Raw genomic sequence first — 14,977 nt, forward strand, 5'->3', positions numbered from 1 at the left:
AGCAGGAATTGTTGCTATGGCCTGGAACTCCTCAAGTGGAAAGATTGAGCAGATTAGAGGAGTTTTTCTTCTTACAAAGTTCATCACATGGTGAGAGTGACCCATCTGTGTCATGCAATCCTGAGGGAGCAAAGAAAAGCTGTTCCTGTTAGAGAGAGTTAAATTAGGTACAAGATTTACTTCTGGAGATTTCTAGCTAGTTACATTTAAAGCAGGATAAATCTGAAAAGAAGGAGAGAAGGACCACCAACATGGTCAGGCAAAGAAAACCTGCCTCACAAGGGAAGATGAAAAATTTCAAACATAGCTGCAGAACAAAGACTGCAAATTCTAAGACTCTCCTCTGGAGCACAATCATGGAGGATTCCCAGAAGCTTTTAATTTAAACAAAAGTGCAGGAAAAAAAATTGGAACTATTTCAGTCTGAAAATACTAGATGTATTTTGATCATTAGGAACACAGGATTCTGGATTCTGTGTCTACAGTGGGGTGCAAGTCCCCAATAGCTCTATGAAGAAAATTGAGAAATTAATTTTAAAAATTACATGGAGGTTCCCAATGGATAACATCCTAAACATCAGTTGGATGATCCTTAGTCAAAACTGAAGAGCATTATGTTGGATAATAAAATCTTTCTCCCTCCAGACACAAGATAACTTTTATGTGGTTTCATTTGCGTTGAAAAGTATCTGCTTTAACTGAAACTGAGGCATGCTTTGATCCCAAGTACTTGAAATTATCCCTGTAGATTGTAACATAGCTAAAAATAAAAGCATACTTAATGTTTATTATGTCAGAACAAACATGCAAGCTCTCATTTCTTTAGTGGAGATGGTATGTGCTCATTTGTCCTCGCACACATGTGCACTCACCCACACAGAAACCTGGAAGCCTTTCTCTGTGTTCAGGAACATTTACCAAGAAAAATTTGAAGCTGACTGAACTGAATAAATGATTCATTTGACATGTCTTCAGTCCATAGCCCTTACAGTGGTATCATTGGCTCAGGAGAGTGCTTTCACACCTCCAGGCCATCAGGTCACAGGTTCAGGTCCTGGCTGGGGAACCTGGAATTTCTCCATTTTTAAGTACTTAGGTATTGTGTTGGCTGGGTCTAGTACTGAAGGTGTTTGCTTCTTTCCCCAGTTAGGGGCATTCTGAAGATTTTTAACACATGTTTAAAAAGACCCACCAATGTGAAAAGCATTATCACCACAAGACTTCACCATGAAAGGAGTTGGATCATAGTACAGATCTGTGGTTTCCTTTCACCTTGTTTATAGTCCCATTGTATTTGAAGATCTAGTCACCCCCCGTAGAAAGAAGGAAATACAGGCCTACCACCATAAGTGATACTTTTGCAAGTCCCTTCTAAAGATACTAATGCTTTATTTGAAAAAACCTCTAGCTTTTTTAACCCAACATGTCTTTAAAGTGCTTCCATTTTTCATGACAAGATTTAAATATGCTGTTTGAGTAGGATCCAGCATAAAACCAGTGAGAAGATAGAGCACTTTCTTAAGAATTTATCCATATTAAGCAAAAAGAAATACAATCTTATATCAGCCTGAAAACAGAACTTTACATGATTGCTACTGTTTCTAAAAACTAATAATCAGTGCTTAATTAAAGAAATTCCACTGAAATTATTCCAAACATTTGGAGACTGAAACAAAAATAAGTAGCATTTTTTGATATTGCAACAAATATCAACAGCAACATCTTAACAACAGTAAGACTAATAAGTATTTCTGTGACAACATTGAGAACAAGCTCAAAATATTGGTTCAAAGTCCTGATCAAAATACTGCAAACATGAGCTGTAGTGCTGTGGTTGAGTATATCTGACTTGTGCAAATGAGATGTAAAGACATTGTTTTCAATTACATTTAATCATCTTATTATTAATTATTATTATTTATCTTACTATATCATCATTGCGGATAAAGACTTTCACAGATTTCATCAATACCAATATGATGACTACTGAAATGTATTCTCTCTGAGCTCACAGTGTCATGAGTCTGTATTTGCCCAAAGAACAGTAATAACAGTTTAGTAGTTATTCTTAAAAAACTTCTGTGTTATTTGATGTATGCTTTTGGCAATCTGTAGAAATTGACCAGCTGAGGAAAATTAGAAAACTGGATACTTTTTGGTTTAGAAAACAACACCAAAACATCCTTTCTTCATTGCACCCATCCAAAAAAATACATATTGGATGCCTGGCCTTGGTCAATTTACTGTTAGTGCCTACCAACCCAACTCTCTCCATCCAGAGTCCATGGTCTGGTAGCAGGGCAGGTACCAACAGGTTTAGCAGCTGCGTCAAAGCCTCCATGCCAGAAAACAGAGCAACTGGCTCAGACTGAAAAAATCTGAAATCTAAAATAAAACCATACACACCTCAAGTTGACTTGAACTTGTAGGACCTGAACTATAAATGTTCTGAGACTCCAGAAACTCCTGTGAAACCCTTAGGGGGCTGGGATGGATTTTAGACAGGTGTATGGTTACAGAAAATTTGAAGAGAGGAGATGGAACTAACAACTAGAAAATGTTGAGTGATGTGGTGTGCTGGGGTCAGCATGTAATTTAGAGAGACAGCCTGTTTTTGTATTTGCAAAATGATAGTTTTGAGCCTATTGCAGTGCAGTACCACCTTTGCTTTAATAGCGCCCTAAAGTTGCTGTAAGGTGGTATTAGGAGCCCCTGAACCAAAGAGATGTCAGTCAGTTAAGGAGGGTACTTACTTTTCTGTAGCTGGCTGCCTGGAGAAGCTTTCATACAGAAAACCAGGGTGAGGTAGGTCTGGGACTCAGCAGCTTTAGCAGATGTTTTAATGACTATTCAGAATGGGGGTACATTAATACATCTGTAACTTAGACATTTTTGTCGGTGTGAGTACTAAGATAATGTCATTAACACATTCTAAAGCATCTGGAAGAGGCACCAGCATTCAGTTTATCAGCCTGCTTATTTGTGTATCCTTAGAAATAATTTTTCTACTCTTAAGTTTTGAATTCTATTACTTTGTGGGGTTTTATGGAACCACTTTATGTTTAGAAGATCTGCAGAAAAGACAATGGTAGATCTCCAGTCAGCAGATGTTTTGGAGATTCTATGGAATTCAAAGTCACATAAAGGACTGCAGTTCATATTGTATTTGAAGTTTCTCTTTATCTCCACCTTACCATTTTCAAAGCCCACGCTGAGAGAACACTGAGAGTAGTGGGTAATGTGGATCACCTGGGCTGTTGTATAATGTAGGATTTCTCTTGGACAATTTCCTATTGTGGTTTTTATACAGAAACCGACATCAGTGCTGCCAGTTTTTCCTTCTATCAGGAAAGAGAAATCAGCACCCTGAGCAATACATTCCCCTGACCTGCTCTAGACACCTGCTTTACAATGAGATTCTGTCCTAGAAGTGTTTCTCTCTTTCCATGGATTAAAATGGACAATGAACAACTAATTCAGATGCAGACCCTCAGAGATGCCTACATGGAGTTGAATTCTGCCAGTTTCTGGCAGAACAGATTGTTTGGATTGCATTTTTGTTGCAAAGGAACTCTGTGTATCCTTTGTAAACATTGAGTAAGTTCTGGGCTGAGCTTCCATATTATGAGAACACAGTGTTCCCTTTAAGTTCTGGCTAAAGTCACTCATGAAGATCTGGAAGTACAGGGAAAGCTAATGTGTGTAAAGGATGAGTTTTCATCTCTCCTCTTTTGGGATGGTAAAGATCAGGAGGGAGGCACTGGATTCATTTCTGTAGATCATTGCTCATCTTTCCATTTAGGATGGCATTGTGGCTCCTTCCTTTGTGGTCAGGACTCTGGTCAAATGGATTCTGTCCTCTGGGCTTAAAATATTGCAGTCATTGGGCCTTGAATGTTCAAATTCTTGTATTTGGTTGTGCAGATTTTTGGCTGATTTAATTTCTGTTGATGAAGAGTTTCGGTGCTTTTTCTCAAGGTTAGGAGAGACATGCAGACTAGCTTTGGCTAAAGGTTCTTTCCCATGGAACCTCACATTCCAAGTGTTCATGGAAATCAGCAAGAAGTCAGAAAGCCATGTGCAAAGTTGTGTCAGAAACAACCTGACTTTTACTACAACTTATAACTATCTACTTGGAGCAAAAGGAATGGCAAGATCATTTTAGGAAACTTGAGCAGCATTAGCAGTGGAACAAAAGGTCACTACCAAGAGGTTTTGAGACAATCAATTTGGTAATTATTTCAGCTTAGCAAGAGCTTTACATCCACTGTGAATCTTTTTCAGGGATTTCATTTAGAGTGTGTTCATGAGAGGATATAAACATTCTTCTTAACTAATAAAAAATAACCTTTAAGACTGACACCCTTACCTTTTTCTTGTGCTGTAGAATAGATATCAATGCTGGTCACTGCAAACCTTAGCATCTATCCATGGGCAGCATCAATGAAGTTTTCAAAATTGTCAAATAGCACATCTAAATATAGAGCAGAAATACCTTTAGCTTTAATTCTCGTATGATGCAGTGTCCTGAGACAACATAAACTTAACCAGTTTAGATTGATGTCCAGAACCTTTGCTGAAACTGTTGCATTCTTAAATAATTTGAAGGATCTAGTTTGGTTTCTTAGTCTTGGCTTCTTTTGTGTGTGTGATGGTGATAATTCTGAGGAGCTGGAACAGACATAAAGCTTTCTTTATAGGCAGGAGCTGGACTGGCTGTGGTGTAGTTGTTTCATGGTTGTGTCAGGAAAAGCTTTTTATATAATATTTTTCTCTAAATACATGAAATATGGAATAATGTTTCTGACATTAGGAATTTTAGGCCTCTGGGTACAAGTAAGACTCACAAGAGCTTGCTCAGTTACAACTGTATATGCAAATTAGATGCACATTTGCACACCTGCATTTTGGCTAACAAGCGCCTAAAAGCCAGTCGGTCCATACAATTTATATTGTTTCATCTCTGTCAGCCAAGCTTTCATCACCAATTACAGCTGACATCTGTGCCAGTACACATGTGTGTCTAGATGTAATCCCCTAACACTTGTTTAATAGGCAATACTTCTGACTTTAAAAATGTCCTTTACATTTTTGGAAGCCTACATCAGCTTCCTTTGATAATAGCCACCCTAAGTTATACAACAAGCTGTCTCTATGCTTCATTTGCAAGTTATGAGAAAAACTTAGAAACACACGGACCAATGTAGACTAAGCTATATTAAAAACAAAGGGTTTTTTTTTCTCTTGAACTGTAGTTATATTGTCCCTGATCACAGCCAAGAGATGAGTGAACAGAAAAAATAAACCCCTATATAAAAAGATTTTTTATTCATTGTGAATTATAGAGTATTTTCTTTCAACTTTACTTGAAAGATTCATTTCAAAGTGAGCATTAATTTCTGTGATAACTAAAATGCTTCTGTCATTCAGGGATAGTTACATGTTCTGTCTTGGTCTCTGCCCCCTTACCACCTTCTTGATCTCAGTCTTCTGTTGTCATTTCCCTAGGGCAATGTCATGCTGTTCTCCCATTTAAATACTTGTCTGCAAGCTTCTGTGCACCAGTCATGCTTTCACCCACAAATCTTACAGCACTCTGTTCATGTAGTTCCCTCCCTGGAAAACTGTGACCAACACACATCACAGTGACCCAAAATACATTATTTTTTTATTTGAACTGTAGAAACATGGCATAACAAGGGGAAAAGTGTAAAACAACTCAAAGTGTCAATTGCTATAACTTGTTCTATCCTCCACAGGGGCACTCTGATGGGTCCATTTCTGTCAGGGGTCCAAGTCTCAAGTCTACCTTAGTTCAAAACACCAGTTCTCATGACCTTTCCAGAATGTGGCCCCCTGTATACCTTTCAGTCTTTGTACTGTCCTCTCTGCACACCCTTTTTTTTCCCTGGGGGAAAAAAAGGGAAAAAAAAAAGAAAGAAAGAAAAAAAAAAAAAGACAAGCTGAGAAAGGTGGAATAGACAACTTAACATTGTTATTGGTCCTGAATTTCTACTGCTGGTTTCTTGGGTGAGCTGCTATTGCTCCCTTTGGTTTTATTGCCTGAGCACCTAGTGACTGAATCAACACATTATAAAAGACAAGGGATTTTGTCTATACTACTTGGACAGCTAAACAGAACATATAGTATGAAGAGAGTATTACAGGTATAAGACCTAAAAATGCAGACATTCAGAACTTGATTTTTGAGGGACCAATGGGACAGTAAACGTTTCTGTTGTCAACATTTCTTAATTCTTCCTTACATGTTGAACAACTTTGCATTGGCAGACGTGCAATATGAAATAGTCTTGCACAATTATCAGACTACACAACTCTCATGTACATGAGAGCTCCAGCTCTATGGATTTGCAAAAGTCCCAACTGCTTTCTTCAGAACTAAAACATTGTTTATACTACCAGTATCACTAATGGCAAAATTAGCCCTGAGTAATCTGGGAAGCCAGTATACAGGTTCTGCTCAGCCCTTCCCATCAGATCGCATTCATCTGGAAGAGGCAATGATCCCTAAGAGCTGCTTGTCTTGTCCCTTTGCCTTTCACTGACTGTTTTTATGTGGTAGTTTCTTCCACACAAGCCAGATAAATTAGTATTTTGTGGTAGAACACAGATTTCCTTTGCCAAGAACATTTGTGGGCATCTGTGAGAAAGTGCTTTCACTATTCTGCATAGCTTTCCTATGTGTCCATTCCGTATGAATGAAGGGATCATTCTGAGATGATAACCTGTCCCCGTGCATGAAGGTTAATCTGAGATTAGATGTGGTGAAGAATGGGGTGTTTCTGGTCTGAGACAACTCTTAAAACTGTGCTCATTATCACAGTATCTCAGTGGGAAGCTGTGCAGTCAGCGATGTAAGTAACCTTTGCTATATGTTGTTTATTTTGCCATGCTGGCTTTGTTTCCTGTGCCCTGGGATGTTGCTCTTGGGCAGTGTACTTTGTTCTCTGGGAGAGGAAAGTGGTGTTTGGATATTATTACTATATATAAATATATTCTGGAGGACATACCTTGAAGGAAATCACTTTGCTCTTGCAGCAGAATGTGGTGGGATTTACAATGATTTTTCAGTTCTCTGGGGAGTTCATGCTGCAGACTTGGACTGCCCGCCATGGCAGCTCTGGGTGTGCACAGACAAGCTTTGCCTGTACTGCTCTGTCTTGTGCTCTCAAATGGCCAAGTTGTTGACCACAGAATTCAAACAGACTATTTGAACACTTTGGTGTTTTCAGTACAAAATAAAATCGTTCCAGGTGCAGGAGATACTACCTGTAAAAATAGAATTACAGTGCTGGACAGCAAGTAGGGCTGTGCTCTGTACTGTCTAGAGGCAGTCTGGACTTATCCAACTATTTGCTGTCTGGGACAGTTCTACACAGCATGAGGTTTCTGGCTCTGCAGCCATCTGCAATTCTTGGATTCTGTATCTGCTTAGGGCTTTTTTTCCTCCCTCTCTTTTGGTGGTTTTTCTTTCCCGTCCTTCCTCTGCCTGATTCTCAGAACACCAGGCAATCTTCAGAGAACCAGAAGCTAAATAGACTGTAGCAACAGTAAGGGAGCACCTGGGTTGCTGTATTATAACAGTATTTCTGTTTTCAAATAAGTTGTACTGTATGTCTTTTAGTAAAGGGTAGTAGAAACAGAGTTGACACAATTTTTATTTGATTTATAAAAGAGTCAAACTCTGCATAAGCATTTCAAACATGGACTCTGAGACCTAAAATGAAGAGTTGCTTTTGTCTCAACTTGTGTTGTTGAGCTTTCAGAGAGAGGCACAAAATCAGATTTGACTCTTTCTCCTGTGTGTTTCCCCATGCTCTGAGCTTCACAGCCAAAGAGACATTGAACAGCACTCACACTTTTAAGCCTGTGGGTTTAAGATACAGTTTGTAGATAAGTGTGAGCTATTCTAGAAATATTTTTCACTCTGATTTCTGCAGCTTGGCTAGTAGTGCCAGAAATATTGGCTGTACCTGCCCCAATTTACTTCCCTTGGGGAGGCTTCTGCTAGCAGCCATGATGGTCTGGGATAGCCTTTGTTCCACAGAATGAGGAGTATAAACAGAGATAGCCCTGGAGAGAAGTGCATCAGCAGTGGGATACGCAGCATCCCTCGGCTCTTGCTTCCCATGCAGAGCAGAAGAACCTGACCTATAACTTTTTGTACAGTTATTGACTCAAATCTATCCCTGGTGTTATCCCTATTATGACTTAATAGTATATATTTGGCTCATTAACATTTTAATGACATCCTTCTTGAAGAGAGAATGCTTTCTGGAAATTTTCTTTTCTGCAGATTTATGGTGTTTCTAGGAAGAAAAGTTTATTTCCAGCAAACATGAACCACAGCTCACTGGGACTAATGTAATGCAGCCTGTGTTACAAGTGTGTTTACTTTTGTATCTTATTTTCTTTCCCCCCTCAGAGGATTACGCCCAGCTGTGCAACATTCCCGTTCCAGGATCTCGCCGGCCATATGGACAGGATGCTTTGGTTGACTTTGAGGAGCACTACACTCCAGAAACCAATCCATACTTCGTTGAAGACCGTAAGCAAGAGTCTCTGTTATGTAAAACACTTGAAATGAGGTTTTTACTTCAGGTTTTTTTTCCCTGTAGCCAGTTTCATTCTTCTCTTTGCTTCTGGGTAGTGTGGCCTATTTATGCTTTAGTAATTCCTACGACACTAGCTTTCAGTCAGGTGTTCCAGTTAGAGAGCCAGGTTTGTATGAGAGTCCAGTTGGGCTCAGGGTACAATTCATTTTTAATCTAGTGAAGCAGTTTGCACCAAGTGTACTAAATTTGTGTTTACCAACATTTTACAGCTCAGGGTCAAAAGGCTTGCCAATTTTCCTTCTCACAAATTGATTTTCCTTTGGAGCATGGGACGGATTTCTCCAGAGTGCGTTAAATTTAGAAGGAAAAAAAATTCTTCATCTTTCCATGATTTCCCAACAGAACTTGTATGGGTGAAATGAGAGCATGCAAGTCATTCTTGCTCAACAGAGATCATGTACAGCACAGTGTGATCAGAGAATACACACATGTATGGACTTCAGGCTGGATGCTCTGGCCTGCCAAGCAGGGTGTGAGGGATTGCACACAGCATCTCGCTTATACTTGAGGAGTATCAGCACTCTTTATGTTGGGTCAGGCCCAGCTCACTTTTAACATTTGTATGAGATAAGTGCTTACAGATTTCAGCATCTTCCTCAAAATCAGGCACCCTGTACAGGTCCAGAGTATTTCAAGACAGTTTTAGAGAAGAAAAGTGGAAGTATCAGAAGGAGCTGGTAATTTATCATGCTTTACATACATATGGCCTGCAAGTTGCCACTCTGCTCTTCCCCAGTCAGTGATACTGAGTGTTGATGTGTAACTGTCTCACAGCTGAGAACTACTGATTACACCATGAAAAACCCAGAACAATGACCAGGAAAGCAATGTTAATGTACTGTTAATCTAGAAAGAAGCATTTCACAAGGTATAAACAAGGTATATAATTTAGTGGTAAATAAATACAATAAATTGTGGAAAGTTTTGAATCCACAGCTGAGACCAGAGAATGGCTACAGTGGGAAGAGACCTTAAAGATCATCTAGTTCCAGACTCTTAGGGACAGAGGCTTAAGAGCTCATGGCTCTTGCTCCCATCCAATCACTGAATCAGATGGGGCATCCTGTTTAGGGCATCAGAGACTTCAGGATCACAGTCCTGCTGCAGGCTGTGTGAGGAGTACAACAATACATCCCATCCCATGGCAGGGCCATGTACTTCAGTGCAATATTTGTCATTGTGCTATCAGTTTCTACAGAAGCAAATACATATCTCAGAATTACAATATAGGTCCCATCAAGCTGTTTTGCACTAGAGTATATTTTGTGAAGTAGAACTTGCTGTGAGTGATACCTATTTTAGTTTTAGCTAGTTAAAATTACAACATACTGTATCTATGACAGAGAGAGAGGGAGAGAAAAATATGTATATATGTGTGTACATAAGTTTATGCACATGCCTATATGCCTACATATAAGCTATATTTCTAATAAATTATAAGGGGCTTTTTAATTTAAAAAATACCTGTGTATTTGGAGGACACCTTTGCCTTTCTTGGCACTGTTTTCTAAATTAGAAAAGGTCTTTACTTTAAAGATCTCACCTGATCTCTCTACAAGCTCTTCCAGAGGACTCCAGCAAGTAATGAAAGTTGGTTACTTACATCATGACAGTGCTCAATATCCTCAATACTATTGCACTGAGAAGGGATTTACAGGGCTCATGAAAAAGACTGCAATGTTTCCCATGTAATATGCACTTGTATACATCCTGTGTATTATATGTTCTTGAGATGTGACATCTGTCAGCAAGTACTTACTTCACATTATGTGTTCAGTGTGTTCAGAATCCACTCAGCATATTACTGACCAGCTTGTTCCTCACTCAGAAGCCCACCATGCTGGAAAATCCAGGATAGGAACAGTATTTGTAGTCAAAGAGAGGGGGAGTGGAAATGGCAGGATGGAAGTTAAATGGAAGAAGATATGGAAAGGTCAGAGTAGGAAAGGAAAAAGCAGGTCAGTAGAAAAGAGAGCCTCAAGGACCAAGACAGGATGGAGTAAAGAAGAAAAAACAAGAGAAAAAAACACAAGGAAGGGAGAAATTCATATTCCAAGGTAGCTTAGCAAATATGTGTATCACAGCTGTTGCAATATGAATCAGTAAACAGTTTTTCAATAAGTTGCGGGCTTGTTGGAGGAGCCACTACCTGTTACAGGACAGATGGGGAGATATAGCCTACTCTATTCCACTCCAGCTCCAATTTCCCCTCTCTATTCATTGTGCTGTTAAACTTATGACTCAAACATTCCCAGCTTTTTCTGCAGAAGTCTGTTTGATGTGATGGGCTGCCCTCTGCAGTCCTGTTACATCACTGCTCCATGAGCAGAAAGCTAGTGAAAAAATCTTAGAGGAACACTTCAGTCCTAGAGACAATCTCTGAACACTTAAAAATGTAAAATAATTTTCTAAGTATAAATTCTTCCTTATATATAAAAGCATAACTGTCACAAAAGCCCTAAGGCAGGGAGCACAAAAAGCATTATACAAGCCACTGAATACAAAGACAACTCTTTGTATAAGAGGTGGAAAAAAAAAAGCTCAACTCTTTGAGCTTTGACTGCTCACCATCTAGAATTATGACAAGGAGGAATTGGTAGATTATAGGTATTTGTACTGGCACCAGGCACTGAAGCACAAGCCAAAGGGCTGTTAACAAAAAACCACAACAGGAAAGCAGTCTCTGATTTCTTCTTATTTTCCTTATGGCAGCTGGGATTGATTTTTTTTTAATATGTTTTCTTCTGGATAAATTATAATGCATCTCATACCCCTCTACACACACACCTTATTTTTCTACAATCCTGTTTTAAGACACTTTCCCAAATTGTTTGACCACTTGTTTCCTTAAAGGCTGATAAACATAACAATTGAAATAAAAAGTGCTATTTAGAAAACACTGACTTACCCTTTAAAAAAAATAAACAATGAAATTATGGAGTTTCCATTCTACCAAAAAAAATCCACAGATTTTTAACACAAAACTTAAGAGTTAACCAAGTTATTCAGTTTCCATCTTGAAACATATCACAGCACTTTTCTGGTACATTTAAAACTCCAGATGGTGCAGCTCTGCTAAAGCTGACCTATTTTCTGCAAAGTCAAGTCACATTCCAATAAACTTCTGAGAGAATTTCAGTCTCCCACTATATATTTGAGTATACTGATTCAATATCTTTGTAACCTACTTGTTTGCAATTCTTTCTCCTCCCAGGTTTCCTGAACAGCTTTGAGGAGCTACAAGCAGAGGAATGTGGCATTCTGAATGGATGTGAAAATGGCCGATGTGTGAGAGTCCAGGAGGGCTACACCTGTGACTGCTTTGATGGTTACCACCTGGACATGGCCAAAATGACCTGTGTTGGTGAGGATAGCATACCCCCTGTAATATCCCCTGTTATCTCCTGGTAGTCTGTCCGCTTACTCAGTCACTTAACCTTAGGAGGCCTTGAACAAAGGATTTAAGGATGATCACCTGAATGGTATTAAAGATCCAAGCTTTGTTTTATTTACTGCGAAGGCTAGTAATTATTGTTACAAAAATGTCTTGGTGTTTCCCAGTGCATCTTGATCATTACAGCTGTCTTCAGTTAAGGGAGTAGAAGTGAACAGATACACATTTGTGGAATGAAGCTTAAACTTATATCAAGACTTTAATGTACAGACCAAATGTTTTTCAAAGGCTTTAGTAAGCTAGGAGGATGGAGCTGGATCCAGAGCAGAAGAGTGATTTTAAGAGTGGATTTTTAGAGTGGATTCAGAGTGATTGCCTAAATATGCATATAACCAGCTGGTGAAGTTTGGCCCCTGATTTTCACAGACTTCAACAGTCAACATACTCAACTATTTCTCTCACTCTCAAACTAGTAAGTCTGCACATTTACTAACCAAGACATCTATATCTTCAATTAAAACAACTAAACATGGGAACACCAAATGTCAGTGAGGAGATGAAGCAAAACCACCCCTCAATGTAGAAGCCTAGTACAGTGTGATTATTTCAGTCTAAGGTCTGCACTAACCTTGTTTAGCATTTTGCTTTGTGACACACAGCTGAAATCTCCCAGCTCTATGAGGAGGGGCTGCCCATGTGCCTTGTAATCTTCAGGGCTTTATGGCAAGCTGGCCTCCTTAGCAAGAAAAGACGTAGCTGCTGTGTATGTCAGGCCAAAGCTGTGTGATGTTGAGTGCAGGTAGTTTGTCCTCACAGCTATTCAGTTGACAGCACCACCAGTTCCTAAAGTATTCAGTTGGAAAAGTACAGATGTTATGCTAAGAACTTTGAGATTCTTTCTTAAAAGTCACTTTTCAGTTACCAGATAAACACATGTAAGTGGTTACTTAATTTTGTTGTGCAGCTGGGCTGAATTTGGACTTGGTAATCTAACAGTTTAAGGCCCTTTAATACCCTGTTGATTTCCTATGATAACTTCCACCTCTTCCCAATTCATCTTTTAGGGCTTTTGGCCCAGCCTAATTCCACCCAATCGGAACTGAAAATAAAGCTCCCAGGGCATTTGTGCAGATTGTTCTGGTCCTAACAATGCTGGAACTAAGTGAGTATTAGCTACACACCAGACTCAAGCACATGTGTCTTTTGATGTCCCCTTTTTGCAGATGTGAATGAGTGCAACGAGCTGAACAACAGGATGTCCCTCTGCAAGAATGCCAAGTGCATCAACACGGAGGGCTCCTACAAGTGCTTGTGTCTCCCTGGGTACGTGCCTTCAGACAAGCCAAACTACTGCACACCACTGAACTCAGAACCAGACAGTGAACTGGAGTAGAGGAAAATCTCCACATCCTAAGCCCATATACTCTGCACTGTATAAAGAAAAGGAAGAAAAGTATTTAACTTGAGGAGAGAAGGCACCAGAGTAGCAAACAGAAGGGGAGAAAAGGGTTAAAATGTATCAAAGGTGAGACGTGATGGGTTGGTTGTTTATCAGCTTCACTGAAGTGACAGACCAAATGGACACATTGCTCTGAATGAAAGAAACAAGTATATAGTGTGTTCATAAAAAAAAATCTTTGAAAATAATCAAAAACAGTGCTGTTATTTGAAACAGAAGAGCTTTGGGTTTTTTTGGTTTTTGTTTTGGATTTTTTTTTTACTATTGCTTGATTAATTTGGCATTTAAATAGTGATGGAAATATTTTATATTACTATGTCATTTTTTTTGATTGTTCATTTCCTTGCCTACTGTTTCTTTTCAGACCTTTTTTCTGATCAGTACAAATTCTATGATACAGATATTCTTAGTCCATTTTATAAGAACTGTTGCACAGGGTGATGCTCCTCCTTCCCTGGAACATTGGTCAGTGACTTTTTTTTTAAATTTGCTAGTTGTCTGCCCTGTGGAGCAGGCACCATTTGTTTTCAAATGTTTATATACCTTGTCGAAAAGTCCTTATATTCATTTTGTATCCTCTGTGGTTGTTACTGCACTTAAAGTCTTTAGAACCTTTCTTGCCAAGTTCAAAGCTGCTAGTGGATAACATTGGACTCCTTTTGTACATTAAACCAAAAGATTTTAGCTCACATCTCTATTGTAATGTGTAAATTGAACACAAGAGAGATCTTGTATGATTACCCTAACATATTAAAGCTGTATATTAAAACTCAATAAAATCACCTTTTTTTAGAAAAAAAAGTACTATTTACTAATTTTGGCTCCTTTCCCCCCCCCCCGCTTTTTTTTTTTGGTGTGTGTTTGTTTTACAAAAATCAGCCCTCAGGTGTTTACAAGAATCAGCCTCTCAGTACTAGATTTAATTTACATTAGAATAGTTTTAGGGAGTTATCTGTCTGGTTTTTCCTTCTTATTCTGTTTTAATAAGACCAGAACCTGAATAAGTTAATGCCTGAAGTTAGGCTTCCAGGGGGAAGATTTCAAACACAGACCTACAGAAACTGTTTGACTTGGAAGCTGATTCACATGGAATTTTTTTTTTCTTTCCTGGTTTAGGCATGTTTCCCACTAAATCTGCAAATAACACTCTACAGTATGATGGCCTGGTTTTCAGAAATACTGAGGAGAAGGGGGAGAATTTCCTTTTCTTGATGAACTGTACCTTCCCATCAGCTCTTATTTTTCAGTGGAGGGAGAGAGAGATTAGGAGACTGACAGATGTTTCACTTTGACCTTCTCCAGAGTGAAAGAGTTTCTTTCAGAAATCCTGAAACAGGTCCTTTTCATATTTTTCAAATGAAATGTTTTGCTGTGTCTTCTAGACATGCCCTGCATGAAAAGGAGAAGGATAACTTGAGATTTTTAAAAGTGAGTCAATATTCAGGTCAGCCACTGAACCAAAAATATCATAAACTCCATCCTTTTCAG

General features: G+C 38.9%; 1 protein-coding gene across 7 annotated transcripts in view; it reads left to right on the forward strand.

The window, feature by feature from the left end:
- LTBP1 (latent transforming growth factor beta binding protein 1) overlaps positions 1–14,290 on the forward strand; it is a 187,451-nt gene extending 173,161 nt beyond the window's left edge. For all 7 annotated transcript variants that reach the window (XM_005416252.3, XM_031061012.1, XM_031061025.1 and 4 more), the window contains 3 exons: positions 8,447–8,569; positions 11,851–12,000; positions 13,254–14,290. In XM_005416252.3, coding sequence (XP_005416309.2) covers positions 8,447–8,569; positions 11,851–12,000; positions 13,254–13,423 — 443 coding nt within the window. In that variant the 3' untranslated portion in view covers positions 13,424–14,290. The remainder of the gene's footprint in view (positions 1–8,446; positions 8,570–11,850; positions 12,001–13,253) is intronic.
- The last annotated feature ends 687 nt before the right edge of the window (positions 14,291–14,977 follow it).

This window comes from Geospiza fortis, unplaced genomic scaffold (assembly GCF_000277835.1).
Source record: "Geospiza fortis unplaced genomic scaffold, GeoFor_1.0 scaffold41, whole genome shotgun sequence".
In the NCBI taxonomy this organism is placed as follows: domain Eukaryota; kingdom Metazoa; phylum Chordata; class Aves; order Passeriformes; family Thraupidae; genus Geospiza; species Geospiza fortis.